The sequence below is a fragment of the Pogoniulus pusillus genome, chromosome 7, assembly GCF_015220805.1.
Source record: "Pogoniulus pusillus isolate bPogPus1 chromosome 7, bPogPus1.pri, whole genome shotgun sequence".
Classification (NCBI taxonomy): Eukaryota; Metazoa; Chordata; class Aves; order Piciformes; family Lybiidae; genus Pogoniulus; species Pogoniulus pusillus.
The window spans coordinates 36,888,305-36,905,120 of record NC_087270.1 but is presented as its reverse complement, the minus strand read 5'-3'; the positions used below and the strand labels follow the sequence as shown (position 1 = coordinate 36,905,120).

General features: G+C 48.7%; 1 protein-coding gene across 16 annotated transcripts in view; it reads right to left on the bottom strand.

Moving 5' to 3' along the window:
- LOC135176979 (dystrobrevin beta) overlaps nucleotides 1-16,816 on the bottom strand; it is a 224,099-nt gene that overhangs the window by 67,442 nt on the left and 139,841 nt on the right. For 13 of the 16 annotated variants that reach the window (XM_064146514.1, XM_064146518.1, XM_064146523.1 and 10 more), the window contains one exon: nucleotides 13,465-13,485. The exons of the other annotated variants lie outside the window; for them this stretch is intronic. In XM_064146514.1, the coding sequence (XP_064002584.1) occupies nucleotides 13,465-13,485 (21 nt within the window). The remainder of the gene's footprint in view (nucleotides 1-13,464; nucleotides 13,486-16,816) is intronic. 16 annotated transcript variants of the gene reach the window in all.

Genomic DNA, 16,816 nt, shown 5'->3' with positions numbered 1-16,816 from the left:
AAGGTCATCTAGTCCAACACCCCCTGCAGTCAGCAGGGACATCTGCAACTAGAGCAGGTTGCTCACAGCCCTGCCCAACCTGACCTGGAATAGTTCCAGAGATTGGGCACCTCTCTGGGCAGCCTGGGCCAGTGTCTCGCCAGCTTCAGCAGAAACAGCTTCTTCCTTCAGTCTAGTCTGAATCTTCCCTCTTTTAGTTTAAAACCATTATCCCTTGTCCTGTCACAACAGACCATGCAAAGAATTCTGGCCCCCTCTTTCTGATAGACCCCTTTAAGGCCACAGTAAGGTCTCCCTGGAGCCTTCTCCAGGCTGAACAACCCCAAGTCTCTCAGCCTGTCCTCTCAGCAGAGGAGTTCCAGCCCTCACAACATTATTGTGGCCTCCATGGGTCCCACTCCAACAAGTTCATGTCTCTCATGTACTGATGACCCCAGAGCTGGGCATGGCACTGCAGGTGGGGTCTCACCAGAACAGAGGAGCAGAATCCCCTCCCTCCACCTGCTGGCCACGCTGCTTTGGATGCAGCCCAAGATGCAATTGGCTTGTGGGCTGTGAGCACACATTGCCAGCTCCTGTCCAACTTTTCACCCACCATTATTCTCAAGTACTTCTCCACAGAGCTGCTCTCCATCTCTTCACCTCCCAGCCTGGACTGATACCAGGGGTTGCCCTGTCCCACGTGCAGGACATTGCATTTGTTCTTGTTCTACTTCATGGTGAATGTTAACAGCTTCAAAGCCCATGAGAACAGCCTCAACTCCAGTATTTATTTGACTGTTCCTCATTCCTTCCTTTACTCCCTTTGCCTTCAGATGTTGTAGAAAGACCTTGCACTTGGCATTGCTGAACCTTGGGAAGTTCATATGGTCTCACTACTTCAGCTTGTCCAGGTCATGGATACCACTCAGCTTGGTGTCATCTGCACTTGATCTCACTGTTTATGTCATTGATGAAGTCATTGAACAGCTCTGGGATTGGCTTTTATGGTCTGGCAGCTTGCAGGCAAGGACACTTGGGACACTTAGTGCCATGGTCTAGTTGATTGGACAGGGATGGGTGCTAGGTTGGACTGGATGATCTTGAGGTCTCTTCCAACCTGGTGGATTCTATTATTCTATGACACAGAAGAACTTCAGCCTTTATAATTACCAGCCCTTAAAGGTGCCCATCAGCATATTGGTGTCCTTATGGTACTGATGTACCCAGGGAGCCAGAAGAGGGGTAGACTAAGATACACAAACCCTGGCAGACAGGCCTAGCTCTGATCTCCAACCATTTGAAAGTGTCAGTGGCTTGAAGGGCAGTACAGCACCATGGCTGAACTCCATCCACATGATCAAATCTTCTAAGAGATTTCACTGATGTCAACCAGGACCAATACAGTCTCTAAAACTCGTTAATTCTTCTAATAGTCTTCAGCCACCTGCTGCATTTTAGAGCAGTACAGAGCTGGGAAACTTTCTAGACTTTCTTTAGGGGTTGGATTAGATGACCTTCAAAGGTCACTTCCCACCCAAACCCTTTTCTGATTCTATGACATCAAGACTGATCTCCTCTAACCACATAAAACCACATCACATATGCTATAAATCTATCAAAGGTTTTGGCAGTGGCTTTCCTGGTAGGGAGGCTGGACATGATGGAGCTCAGAGCTCCTGCCTGTGTCCTCCTGATGGCCTTTTCCCAAGGCTACTGCTGCTGTCAAAGGAGATTATGCTGTCACAAGGCATCTCCTAATGTCACAAGTGATGTATGGTCTGTAGTAAGTCTTGACTATTAAGCTAAGACTGAAACTGATGGTAAAGAGTCTTGATATCCTTGACACCAAGGTGATGAAGTTCTTGGTATCAGTCACTACCAGCAGTGAGTGATTAGAGGACTAGAGGTTTCCAGTCTCTTACAGTGAGGAAGAGGGATGTGGAAAGAGATATCTGAAGATCCAGATTGGGCTGAGTGAACCCCACTGTGAGCATACAGCTCAGTCAGGTCAAAGGCAACCACTCTGAGGCTGTACATCAGTGGATGAGAGAATGCCTTGGAGTTAAGAACTTGGCACTTTAATCTTCTCAGGAGAGAAGGCTGCCAGATTAAGAGGGACAGGGATCACAGGATCATAGAATCAACCAGGTTGAAAGAGACCTCCAAGCTCATCCAGTCCAACTTAGCACCCAGCCCTTGCCAGTCAACTACACCATGGCACTGAGTGCCTCATCCAGTCTTTGCTTGAACACCTCCAGGGATGGCAACTCCACCACCTCCCTGGGCAGCCCACTGCAATCTGCTGGAGAGGGTCCAGTGGCGGCCTCTGAGGATGATGAGGGGAGTGGAGCACTGACTGAGGAGGAGAGGCTGAGGGACCTGGGGTTGTTTAGTCTGGAGAAGAGAAAACTGAGAGGAGATTTAATCAATGTTCATAAACATCTGAGGGCTGGGGGCCAGGAGGTAGGGGACAGGCTCTGCTCACTGCTCCCTGGGATAGGACAAGGAGCAATGGGTGTAAGCTGCAGCACAGGAGGTTCCACCTCAACACAAGGGGGAACTTCTTTACTGTAAGAGTCACAGAGCACTGGCACAGGCTCCCCAGAGAGGTTGTGGAGTCTCCTTCTCTGGAGCCTTTCAAGGCCTGTCTGGATGTGTTCCTCTGTGATCTGTGTTAGATAGTATTGCCCTGCTCTGGCAGGGGGGGTTGGACTTGATGATCTCGTTGGGTCCCTTCCAACTCTTAATATCCTGTGATCCTGTGATCCTGTGGCTGCTCTGATCACATGGAGAGCAGGAATACCCAACATCTGGATCTGCAACAATGTTCAGCAGGGTCCAACCTTGACATGCCTAAGCACCAAGAGCATGTCAAGGTTGCACCTCACAACGATGCTACGCAACTTACAAGACACAGATCTCCTGGAATCCTCATTTTACACAATCTGCTGAAGTCACTGATGTTGTTGGAAGCACAGAACTAAAGTGCCAATGATCTGGAGAACTGAAGCTGCCAGAAGCAAATGTGATGCTTGCAGCTGAGTTCAGACGATGGGGTTTGACCACACCATGGCTCCACCGTTGCTCTGGGGTTTCACAGTCCCAGGAGGCTACTGGGACTCAGATGTTTCTTAAAGCAAGCACCTTCCTCAGTGAATTTAGAGATTCAGAGAAAAGAAAGTCAATATTCATGAGCAGGGTTTTGTCTAAACTACTTGGGGCTTGACATCTTAAAGGTCTCTTCCAACCTAAATGATTCTAGCTAAGTTAAACCACTGAGATTTTCTATTTCTCCATCTTAATTCCCTGTGGATTTAAGCACATCTGCTTTAGGCCTGCAAAACCAGAGGGATATTTACAGCAGTCAGACTAAATCACAAATACAGCACAGGCCTTTCCCTCTAAACCCAATTTGGATTACATGATGATTTTAGTCGTTAGAACAACCTCCATTTCACTTGGATAAATAAAACCCTCACGAGGTCTCAGCCTGAAAGCATCATGAAAGGCCACATCTCCAGCTGGAACAGATCTTTCATCCAGTCAGGCTCCTAGGTAAGACTATTTTGATCTGGCACTAGGGATAAATTGATCCCAGGTATGTTTTCTTTTAACATTTTCTGTAGCAGTGTGTAGCATTTACACCACTGCAAAGCATTTTGACGTTGTTGATGGCTCAGCTGTGTTGTCATGGAGCAGCAGCCACCACTGTTCAGGAGGGAGTTATCACTGCAATGGCTACTGCAACATCTGAGCAAGTCTATATCAAACCTCATCATGTTGATTTCACAGGGCTGAGTGATAGGTTGGACTGGATGATCTTGGAGGTGTCCTCCAATCTGGTTGATTCTATGATTCTATTCTATGATTCTATGTTAATGACATAACTGAATGGGTAGATTCAGGGAGATCAATTGATGTAGGCTACCTTGACATTAGCAAGGCCTTTGACATCATCTCCCATGATATTCTAGTGAGCAAGCTCAGGAAGAGTGGGATGGAAGAGCAGACAGTGAGGTGTACTAGGAACTGGTTACAAGACAGAGTTCAAAGAGTGGTGATCAATGGTGCTAGGTCCAGCTGGAGAGCTGTAACCAGTGGAGTCCCCCAGGGATCAGTGCTGCACAGTCCTGTTCAGCATCTTCATCAATGACACTGATGAGAGCACAGACAGACAGAGTCTGCTCAGCAAGTTTGCTGATGCCACCAAACTGGGAGGCTTGGCTGATCCAGCTGAAGGCTGTGTGGCCATCCAGAGAGACCTGAGCAGGCTGAGAGCTGGGCACACAGGAACCAAATGAGGTTCAACAAGGACAAGTGCAGAGGTCCTGCACCTGGGGAGGAAGAATAAACTGCAGCAGTACAGGCTGGGAGGTGATCTGCTGGAGAGCAGCCCTGTGGAGAGGGACTTGGGAGTGCTGGGGGAGAACATCCATGGGGCAGCAATGTGCCCTTGTGGACAGGAAGGCAAATGGGATCCTGGGGTGTATTAGGAAGAGTGTGTCCAGCAGATCAAGGGAGGTTCTCCTGCCCCTCTACTTTGCCCTGCTGAGACTTCATCTTGAATACTGTGTTCAGTTTTGGGCTCCCCAGTTGAAGAGGGACAGGGATCTGCTGGACAGGGTCCAGCAGAGAGCTATGAGGATGATGAGGGGACTGCAGCATTGCCTGATGAGAAGAGGCTGAGGGACCTGGGGCTGTTTAGTCTGGAGCAGAGAAGACTGAGAGGGGATTTAATCAATGCTTATAAACATCTGAGGGCTGGGGGTCAGGAGGCAGGGGACAGGCTCTGCTCACTGCTCCCTGGGATAGGACAAGCAGCAATGGATGGAAGCTGCAGCACAGGAGGTTCCAGCTCAACAGAAGGGGAAACTTCTTGACTGTAAGGGTCCCAGAGCACTGGCACAGGCTTCCCAGAGAGGTTGTGGAGTCTCCTTCTCTGGAGCCTTTCAAGGCCTGTCTGGATGTGTTCCTCTGTGATCTGTGCTAGATTGTGTGGTCCTGCTCTGGCAGGGCAGTTGGACTCAATGATCTCCCTGGGTCCCTTCCAACTCCTAATATCCTGTGATCCTGTGTGATCCTGTGATCATCTCCAGGGTCTTGAAATTCATAACATTTCTTTACTACTAGCCAGCACTGTGCCTGTAGTTTCTAGATTTCTTCATCTTACCTCTACCATGCTTCAAATCAGCTATAACTAAAAAAAATATCCCAAACCAACAAAAATCCAACAACCAAAAAGTAAACTCAAACACACAGCCTTGAGGAGCATCACAAATGGTCCTGTTTGGCAATGAGCTCCACAGGCAGCAATAAGGGCACCTAGCACATTATCATCAACCTCTAAACAAGCCACTTTGCAAAGATCTCTTCTGGGCTGCTCTACCTGGGAGGCTTTTTAAGGATAACTGAGTTCAGCACTCAGTTGACTCCTCCACTCTGCCCTAGAGAGATCATCTCTGGAGTACTTGGTCCAATTCTGGGCTCCCAGCTTAAGAGTGACAAGGACCTGCTGGAGAGAGTGCAGCAGAGGCTACAGATGCTGAAGGCACTGAAGCATCTCTCTGAAGAGGAAAAGCTGAGACCTGGAAGTGTTTAGGCTGGAGAACAACAAACCAAGAGGGGATCTTCTCAATGCTCATCAATAGCTAAAGTGCACAGGTCAAGAGGATGGGGCCAGGCTCTTTTCAGTGGTGTCCAGTGACAGGACAAGGGACAACAGGCACAAACTGGAACCCAGGAGGTTACATCTGAACATGAAGGAAAACTTTTTTTCATCTAAGGGTGCTGAAACACTGCTGTGGAGTTGTACAGAGTTGTCCAAAGTTGCCTGGACACTGCAAACCTGGCCAATGTGATGTGGCTGACCCTGTTTTAGCAGGCAGGTTGGACTAGACATCTGCAGAGGTCTCCACCAACTCACACCACGATGGGATTTTGTGACACCAATGTGACAAGAGCAAGGCAGACACCAAACCACAGATCCTTCCTGCAGGTGTTAGGGGCTCCTCAAAACCAGGCTTGCTGGTGTCCAGCTCACTGTGGTAGGTTATTAGGCTGGACTTCAGGGACATGATTACTACTTCGAGACAGTGCATGGTGTGGACAATTCTGGGACTGTCTTCTGGTACACCTCTTCCATTTGCTCAGAGTTGGAGTGCAAAACTGTACTTGTGGGCCAGGGAAATACAAATTGGAGAGAGGCCAATAGCCCAGAAGAAAAAAAAAGTGACTTCAAAAAGAGAAAATTTTACAGCACAGTTAGTAAAAGAGTGATTTATGCTCAAAGGGATCATTTTGTTGTTTCAGACCATACCTAAACCCTTGTGCTGCATGTAACATGCTTTAACAAGATGTTTCAGAACTCCCTTTGAAAGAGACAACTCTTATAAAGAGATGAGGTGGAAGAAAGGATAGCTCCTTACAAAGGAAAGGGCCAAAATCCAGCAAGAAAGTCTGTGTAACAGATGAATAAATGAGCCCCAAATCACTGCCATCTGTTAACAGCTTATGCCCAGCAAAATGAATTTCATGTGAGGTCAAGAAATCCCAAACTGCCATTTCCTTATTACTATTAATAAGGGCCAGGTGCCATATAAACCACCACTGGATTCAGATGTTCTTCACGTGGCTTTCATTACCCTTTCAGGCTTGGCTAATGATAGGAGGGAAAGTATTACAGATGCACACACAGAAACACGTTTCATATTCATCTCTCTGCAATTGAATTACGGGGCACTAACAGCACCATGCACTTCCCACCCTCCTGAAAGTCTGCAGGTCAGCTATGCAGATGGAACTTCACAAGGTGTAGAACAAGCAGACCTTCAGGATGGAGCTACAGCAGCCTCAGTTATGAGTTCTTGCTGTGTTTTCCATCACTGTGCACAAGGAGCAATCCTTTCTACAAGTGACAGCCAAGATACAGGCAATAGCTCTCATCTGAATTTCATCAACATCTTGCTGAATAGTCTTGACTGTCTGAAAAGTGTCTCTGAAAGCATAGAATCATAAACTGGTTTGGATGGGAAGAGATCTTTAAAGGGATCATCTTGTCCAACCCCCTGCAGTCAGCAGGGACATCTGCAACTAGAGCAGGTTGCTACGGGCATTATCCAACCCCATCTGGAATAGTTTCAGGGATGGGGCATCTACCACCACTCTGGGCAACCTGGGCCAGTGTCTCACCATCCTCAGCATAAACAATTTCCTCCTTAAGTCTAGTCTGAACTTCTCCTCTTTTGGTTTAAATCCATCACCTTTTGTCCTGTTGCAACAGTCCTTGATAAAAACCTTTCCTCCTCTTTCTTCTTGGACCCTTCAAGAACTGAATGGTTGCAACAAGGTCTCCCTGGAGCCTTCTCTTCTGCAGGCTGAACAGTCCCAACTCTCAGCAGAAGGGTTCCAGCCCTTGGAATTACTAACTGCAGAGAACTAAGACTGAGGCTGGATCACACCCTGAAGGAGAAGCACGCCTGTGATGTCTGCACCTACTGAAGCATATTGGTGTACTACAGCAGGTCCTTGACTACAAAGTGGAAAAAACACTGCTTCAGAAGAAGTCAGCATAGCCATGGAATTTATCAGGGAAGCCATAAATATTTCACATCCTGTACTTACAAGGTTCATCATTTAACCAGTTCCAGTTCATGCTCAAAGAAAACACAGAAAAATGCACTGCTCCAGAACTCTGCCTTCTGCCTTGCCAAATTCATCATCAGCATCACATTGCTGAGGGACTAAACAAACATCAAGCAAAACCAAATCTTGCCAGAACAAATGCAAACCCTTGTAGTACATCTCTCCAACCATCAGTGATACCTCCATGATGTCTCAGGAATATCTGTGCCCAAATGTGTGTTCAACAACTGCTTTGGTGGAAATACCTATATGAAATAAGAAGTGCCACAGAACCATGGATTCATGGTTCTGAATGAGCACTGACTCTGGAAAGTGTTCCTGCAGGACAGTTGGACTGTGTGACCTTCAAATGCCCCTTCCCATCCAAATAATTCTGTCATTTTATGCCTGCTGAGATATCTTTCTCTTATCTGACACTTAGCGACCACAGGACAGTGTGATCCACCCACCAGAGCAAACAGACTTCCCAGAAAGTGATCCTGATGTGTGGCTGTTTGTGTTCGTGGGATTCTTCATCTGTGGCTATTCCCTGCCAAGCCTTCCTCCTCAAGTCATCTGCTAGAGGTAGTGCTGTCAATTCAAGAGTAGGATAAGGTCTTCCTCACCTCCACTACCTAATGTGTGCACAGACTGAGATCTCTCTGCTATTGAAGAGGGCTGTGGAGATGCTGGAGTGTGTCCAGAGCAGGACCAGGAGGATGCTCAGAGGGCTGCAGCAGCTCTGCTGTGAGCACAGACTGAAAGAGTTGGGGCTGTTCAGGCTGCAGAAGAGAAGGCTCCCAGGTGACCTTCTTGTGGCCTTCCAGGATCTGAAGGGGGCTACAAAAAAGCTGGGGAGGGACTTTTGAGGCTGTCAGGGAGTGGCAGGACTGGGGGGAATGGAGCAAAGCTGGAGGTGGGGAGCTTGAGAGTGGAGGTGAGGAGGAAGTTGTTGAGCATGAGAGTGGTGAGAGGCTGGACTGGGTTGCCCAGGGAGGTGGTTGAGGCCCCACGGCTGGAGGTGTTTGAGGCCAGGCTGTGTGAGGCTGTGTGCAGGCTGCTCTAGGGTAGGGTGTCCCTGCCCATGGCAGGGGGGTTGGAAATAGATGATCCTTGTGGTCCCTTCCAACCCTGACTGATTCTGTGATTCTATGATCTCCTTTCCAGAAACTCTCCTGAGGGCTAAAACTCCATAAGTATGGAGGACTGGTTCCCTACATGACATTCAGTCTTTAATGTCTACATGGCTCCCCCTCAGGAGCCTTTCTAGGTTTGACATCCTCCAGGAGGCCTGTGAACATGACTCTTATTGTGGAGGCAACTTCTCAAAGCTTATTCCATAGCTATATTAGTGAGTTGAACCATATGCAGGAGTGTTTCTGGCAATGGAACAAGATAATTTAGAGTATCTAAGTGTTAGAACATTCCCTGGCAGGGTTGTGACACATTTCAGCTAGCACATTTCTCAGCAGTCCCAGGTACACCAATCCCAATGCTGCCTGCAGCCACCAGGCCTTGGAGGCTAAGCAAATCTGTGAGCATGGAGGCAGGCATCTTCACACCACTTGTAAGAGACTTTTTCCATGTGCATTTGCAGGCACTCTGAATGCTACAAACCCTGCCAGCTCAACCAGAGAAGGCATTTAAGGCTGCCAGTATAGTGGGTAAATAGACTTGGTCCTTTCCTTAAGTTTATACCAAATCACAGAATCATAGAAACAACCAGGTTGGAAGAGACCTCCAAGCTCATCCACTCCAACCTAGCACCCAGCCCTGGCCAGTCAACCAGAACATGGCACCAGCCAGGCTTTGCTTCAACACCTCCAGGGACAGCAACTCCACCACCTCCCTGGGCAGCCCATTCCAATGCCAATCACTCTCTCTGACAACAACTTCCTCCTAACATCCAGCCTAGACCTCCCCTGCCACAACTTCAGACTGTGTCCCCTTCTTCTGTTGCTGGTTGCCTGGCACAAGAAACCAACCCCACCTGGCTACAGCCTCCCTTCAGGGAGTTAAAGACAGCAATGAGCTCTGCCCTGAGCCTCCTCTTCTGCAGGCTGCACACCCCCAGCTCCCTCAGCCTCTCCTCACAGGGCTGTGCTCCAGGCCCCTCACCAGCTTTGCTGCCCTTCTCTGGACACCTTCCAGCATCTCAACATCTCTCTTGAACTGAGGAGCCCAGAACTGGACACAGCACACAAGCTGTGGCCTGACCAGTGCTGACTACAGGGGCAGAATAACCTCCCTTGTCCTGCTGGCCACACAGTTCCTGATGCAGGCCAGGATGCCATTGGCTCTGCTGCCCACCTGGGCACACTGCTGGCTCATCTTCTGCTACTATCTACCAGCACCTCCAGGTCCCTCTCTGCCTGGCTGCTCTCAGCCACTCTGTCCCCAGCCTGTAGCACTGCTTGGGGTTGTTGTGGCCAAAGTGTAGGCACTTCTGTCTCATTCTAAGCTATGCTCCTTGGGCTGTAGCACAGTCCTATCCTCTAGAAGGTGTTCTTCCAATTATTTCACAGAATCCAAGCATGGTGGGGGTTGGAAGGGATCTTTGGGGACCACCTAGTCCAAACCCAATGCTAAAGCTTGGTCACTCATAGCATATTGTCCAGGATCACAATGTCTGGGCAGGTTTGGAATCTCTGCAGGAAGGAGACTCCACAACCATTCTGGGCAGTGTGTTCCAGCACCCTCACAGGGAAGGAGGTTCATTTAATTTCATTTCACTGGTGACCCATTCTGGAGAGGTGTGCAGGACCTTTGGCTGATGCAAAAATGGATTCAGAACTGAAGTGCAGTCTCAGATTTGGTTACCAACATGATGAGACTTCTTCAGCTGTCACAGGGCTCTTCAAGGCAGGGAATCTCCCACTCACAGGTTTCTACACCTCTTGAGAAAGGACACAAGTATCATCCTAGCTTGGTATTTGGGCTCAATTTGCTATAGCTGCTGGTTAAGAAGGTTTATCTCATTAAGGGTATGTGCACTGCTGTCTGCAGACTTCTCAAGCTGACTAAAATGAAGTATCACAGTATCACAGTATCACAGTATCATCAGGGTTGGAAGAGACCTCACAGATCATCAAGTCCAACCCTTTACCACAGAGCTCAAGGCTAGACCATGGCACCAAGTGCCACGTCCAATCTTGCCTTGAACAGCCCCAGGGACGGCGACTCCACCACCTCCCTGGGCAGCCCATTCCAGTGTCCAATGACTCTCTCAGGGAAGAACTTTCTCCTCACCTCCAGCCTAAATCTCCCCTGGTGCAGCCTGAGGCTGTGTCCTCTTGTTCTGGTGCTGGCCACCTGAGAGAAGAGAGCAACCTCCCCCTGGCCACAGCCACCCCTCAGGTAGTTGTAGACAGCAATAAGGTCACCCCTGAGCCTCCTCTTCTCCAGGCTAACCAATCCCAGCTCCCTCAGCCTCTCCTCGTAGGGCTGTGCTCAAGGCCTCTCCCCAGCCTTGTCGCCCTTCTCTGGACACGCTCAAGCATTTCAATGTCCCTCCTAAACTGGGGGGCCCAGAACTGAACACAGTGGGGCCTTGAGTAACCTGGTCTAGTTGAAGATGTCCCTGCCTGTGGCATGGGGGTTGGAACCAGACAATCTTTTAAGGCCCCTTCCCACCCCAACCATTCTGTGACTCTTTGATCTATACACTCCAAATCTGAATGACGAGAGAAAACAGGAACTCCTGACTCAATCTCGATGGGGTTACACAGGATCCCTCCCACAACCTCCATGCCTTCACAAGGGTTGTTGGCTGAGATCGTGTCTGCTTTGTTTGATTGGTAACATAACCTCAAAGTTCATGAGCTCAGTCTGCTCAGCTATGTTGCACAGTTCCCACCGTCTTCTGAAACGCAAAGATTTCCACGGCCCTGTTTAAACACTCCCATGTGAGCTCCTCTGCTGTGAAGCCACTTCTGGGCCTGTTTGGCATTAGAGGAGTTCTCATGTGTTGGAGGATGAGCCATTGATGCTCTTCTGGATGTGTAGTATGAATTGTACTACATGTCAAAGACATCATAGATGTGATGTGCGTCTTTGTGAATTCCTTTAACGCTCTTCTGAATGTTGAAGGGTACAGCTCCAATGGCTGTTCGTTGGACTATGAAACAAAGAGGGTTTAATATTTAGCAGACTACTCAAGCCTCTCACCAGCTGTGACATGAAAATGGTCCTGTTGTGAATTAGGATCTATGCTGGCAAAGATCTTTACAAAGCTGAGACACAACCATCTTAGCGGTAGCAGAGAACGGTGCGATGGACTACGAAGACCATGTGGCTTAATACTCCATTAGTGGAATAATATCTCTACACAATGCACTGTTCCTCAAGGGTGTGACCAGGACTGCTGGGCACCATCTGCACCTTTGTAGTTAAGAAGAGAGCATTTCAAGCTGTTTCAGTCCTGGTAATTATAAGGATGTAAATTTACAATTCCTATAGCTCAGCAGTGTGTCCTTTGGTTGAGGAAAATCTGTATTCTTGGGTTTCAAACCCTCCTGGCTCATTCATCATTGATTCCAAGAGAACAGGACTGGACAGAATGTCAATGTGTTGGTATTAGAACAAGGGGCACAAACTGGAACACAGAAGGTTCCATCTGAAGATGAGCAAAAACTTTCCTCTGAAGCTGCCATAGTCCTGGATCAGGCTATCCAGAGAGGCTGTGGACTCTTGGTCTCTGGGGAGGTTCCAAACCTGCCTGGATGCAATCCTGGGTAACCTGCCCTGGGTGTGCCTGCTCTAGCTAGAGGTCTGACTAGATCATCTCTAGAGGTCCCCAACTATGCTGAGATTCTGTGAAATCTTCACTGCCTAAGATGCTGTGAAATGCTTCTATGAACTGGGGTCCATCAGCAGATGCACACTTACCACCATCTTCATTTTACACTGATGACAGAACTTTAATGAAAGGCCATCCAGGAGGCAGCAAAAGCCAATTTCAGCACATGTGGAACTGAAGCATTTTCAGCAATAGAAGCCAGCCATAAATACATATTTCCTCACAAAAAAAAAAACCAAGCCACTGCAATTTTCAGTTCACAGATCCAATATCCAAACAGCTAACCAGCGACGTGTAAAGGAACCCCAACAACAGCAAACGCAGGATTAAACTTCATTAAAGCTTTGTCTATAATGAAAACCACCCTCAAAAAGGCTGAAAAATCTGTTCTTCTGGAAGGAAGAAATGGAACATCTGGCTATGGCTGAGGAAAGCAGAAGGGCTCCCTCTGGAGTGGATACCAAAATTAACACAGGATGCAGATTTTAATCGGTGGGCAGAGAAAATGAAAACCGGGAACACAGCGAATGCGTTCTTGTCTCTGGGCTTACTCCTCCTGTTTACAACGAGCACACTGGGATCGATTCAAGGAGACTACATCATGACTGAATGATATGGATCCATGCCTAGAATATTAAGTCATTAATTAGTTTTCATGCCTGGACTTGTATGTGGCAAGGAGAGAAGCGAAAGGATTCCAAAGAGACAAGAAAGCTTTCTTTGCGTACACCAAAGAATCTCCAACACAACAACACAAACTATAGAGCCGGCTCAAAGCCCACATTTTCAACCCTGCATGGACGTGCAGGGCTCTGTCAAACCCTAATGAACACAGCCACTGGCTGTACCCATGACAATCAACTTCATTTGGAAGGGAGAGGGGAGTAACTTCAAGGACACACACACACACACAAGAACATGCTCTGTTGGAAAGGGACGAAGGCTGCTTTCAAACTCACAAGTGCCACAGGCCTTGCAAGGATTATTTGCATACAAGCCAACGAGCAGAAAATTGTTGCCATGCAGAAAGGAGTCAGATCACCTACAAAGGGAAGTCAACTTACTGCCTGCTTTTGCTCTTCTTCCTATAAACGTTGGCAAGAGAAAAAGGTGAAGAGAGAAACGAGGTAATTAATGATGGTACGCGTAGAAAATGAGCACACACAAAATCCACTGCAGACCCTGTGCAAGAACAGAACATGGCAAAGGGCAGAAACAGCTGCAAGACACCAAAGCAAACGAGGATGTTGGACAGCACAGAATGGTAGGAGAGAAAAAGGGGTCAATTGCTCCACTCTCAAAAGGTGACTCTTGTCTAAAGTGGCCTTCAGTTCTGGCCACAGTTATTTCCTGTGAGGGTGCTGGAGCCCTGGACAAGGCTGATCATAGAATCACAGACTCATACAATCAACCAGGTTGGAAGAGACCTCCAAGATCATCCACTCCAACCTAGCACCCAGCCCTATTCAGTCATCTAGACCATGGCACTAAGTGCCTCAGCCAGGCTTTGCTTGAACATCTCCAGGCACAGCAACTCCACCACCTCCCTGGGCAGCCCATTCCAATGCCAATCACTCTCTCTGACAACAACTTCCTAACAACATCCAGCCTATACATCCCCCAGCACAACTTGAGACTGTCCCCTTCTTCTGTTGCTGCTTGCCTGGCACAAGAAACCAACCCCACCTGGCTGCAGCCTCCCTTCAGGGAGTTGGAGACAGCAATGAGGTCAGCCCTGAGCATCTTCTTCTGCAGGCTGCACACCCCCAGCTCCCTCAGCCTCTCCTCACAGGGCTGTGCTCCAGGCCCCTCACCAGCTTTGTTGCCCTTCTCTGGACACCTTCCAGTATCTCAACATCTCTCTTGAATTGAGAAGCCCAGAACTGGACACAGCACTCAAGGTGTGGCCTGAGCAGTGCTGAGTCCAGGGGCAGAATAACCTCCCTTGTCCTACTGGCCATTGGCTCTCCTGGCCACCTGGGCACACTGTTGGCTCATGTTTAGCTACTATCTACCAGTACCCCCAGGTCCCTTTCTGCCTGATGAGAGAGGTTGTGGAGTCTCCTTCTCTGCATAGATTCCAAACCCTCCTGGACACTGGGATCTTGGGCAACCTGCTGTGGGTGATGCTGTTTTAGCAGGGGTTTGGACTAGATGATCTCTGGAGGTCCCTTCCAACTCCTGCCATGCTGGGATCTTGTGAACCACAGACTCACATCAGCAGCAGAGGCCAGTGCTGTCCCCTACCACATTCCCACATGTTCCCAGTTGCTCCTCCTACCAGCAGTGGGATTTGCAGGACCAGATGGTGAGCGGGCTCAGGGAAAAGGATCTTAAACGATCTCTGCTCTACAAAGAAACTGTTAGCTTGAAAAATGAGGCTTTAGCATTAAGCACAGATGTGAGAAAACAATCTCACGAGGCATGGACCTTGGCTACAAGGACCGAGCAGTGCTGAGATAAATCACCAGATCAGCCCAGTGAGGAAAACACCATTGAGGAAATGGAAAAAGTGAAATGGGATCTGTCTGCAGAACGTCTGCGTCGGTGAAAGCAAAAGCCCTGCACCAAGGCAGGAGGCCAACTACTGTGAACTCCTCGCTAGGGGAGTGCCAGCTCATCACAGAATCATAGAATCAACCAGGTTAGAAGAGACCTCCAAGCTCATCCAGTCCAACCTAGCACCCAGCCCTGGCCAAGCAAACAGACCATGGCACTATGCGCCTCAGCCAGGCTTGGCTTCAACACCTCCAGGGATGGCAACTTAATGGCACCAGGTGATCACAAGAGACCTCAGGAAAAAAGGGAATGCTAAGCCAATGGCCACGATGAGGAGAGCAAGACAAAACAGGGAAAGAAATCTCTGATGAGAGTACTGACAGGTTGCTGGCCACTGCTCAGCCCCGGAGGGCTGGAGTGGTCAGGAGGACAAGGTTAGCAGCCAACAGGAGCCCTACAGGGGCTACTTCAGCAGCACTGCAGACTCAGAGGTTACAGTATTAAACAAAATTGTGCAACTGTTCTCTGGCATCACCTGCAAATATCCATGCTGCTACAGCCCCTTATCACCCTCTTGGGGTGGCCTTATCCACACTGTCCTCCAGGAATGCAATTGGGCCACTGATGACCTCTGGGTGGTGGTTGGAGTTGATTTGGGGAAGAGCTGGTAGCTCTGATCTGCATATGAAAACCTCTGGGTGGTGGCTGGAGATGGGTTCAGGAATCATAGAATCATAGAATCAACCAGGTTGGAAGAGACCTGCAAGATCATCCAGTCCAACCTAGACTCAGCCCTGGCCAAGCAACCAGACCATGGCACTAAGTGCCCCATCCAGGCTTTGCTTGAACACCTCCAGGCACAGAGACTCCACCACCTCCCTGGGCAGCCCATTCCAATGCCAATCACTCTCTCTGACAACAACTTCCTAACAACATCCAGCCCAGACCTCCCCCAGCACAACATGACACTCTGTCCCCTTCTTCTGTTGCTGCTTGCCTGGCAGAAGAGCCCAACCCCACCTGGCTACAGCCTCCCTTCAGGTAGTTGGAGACAGCAGTGAGGTCAGCCCTGAGCCTCCTCTTCTGCAGGCTAAACCCCCCCTGCTTCCTCAGCCTCTCCTCACAGGGCTTGTTCTGGTGTGTTTGGGTTTTTTTACAGAGGGACTGAGCTGCCCAACAGTCAGATAACTACCATTAGATAAGCTGAAACCAGCTCTAAATAATGGAATGAAGGCAGCATTATGAATGTACAAAATACTGTGAAAGATAATGGGAAGAAGTCATAAAAGCTTAACAGCTGCTGTAAATTATAGATTAATATTTCTCAATGATGAGAGAAGCTAAAACCTTGTGGGAAATGTTCATGTCAGGAAGGGCTAAAACTACCAAAAAAGGTATCTTGAAAGGAACACAAATATCAGAAAAAATCTGGAAGGAACCTGTGGAGATCATCTAGGCCAAGCCTCATGATAATGAAGAGTCACTCACAGCATGTTGCCCAGGATTAAATGTCCAGGTGGGCTTGGAATCTCTCCAGAGAAGAGGACTCCACAACCTCTCTGGGCAGCCAGGTATGGTCTTCCATCATAGATTCAACCAGGTTGGAAGAGACCTCCAATATCATCCACTCCAACCCAGCACCCAGCCCTAGCCAGTCATCTAGACCATGGCACTAAGTGCCTCAGCCAGGCTTTGCTTCAACACCTCCAGGCAGGTCTGGGTGGCTTGCAGCTTGGATTCTGAAAACAATTAGATGAGGATTTCTCCAGGCCATTGAAGGTAATTTTTAATAGGTCTTGGATCAGCCAGGAACAGCCAGGACTGGAATGTGCTGAGTTGCACTGATATTAGATGCTGCACTTACATGAGGACAAGGTGCAAAGGGTACAAACTGGAACCCAGGAGGTTCCATCTGAA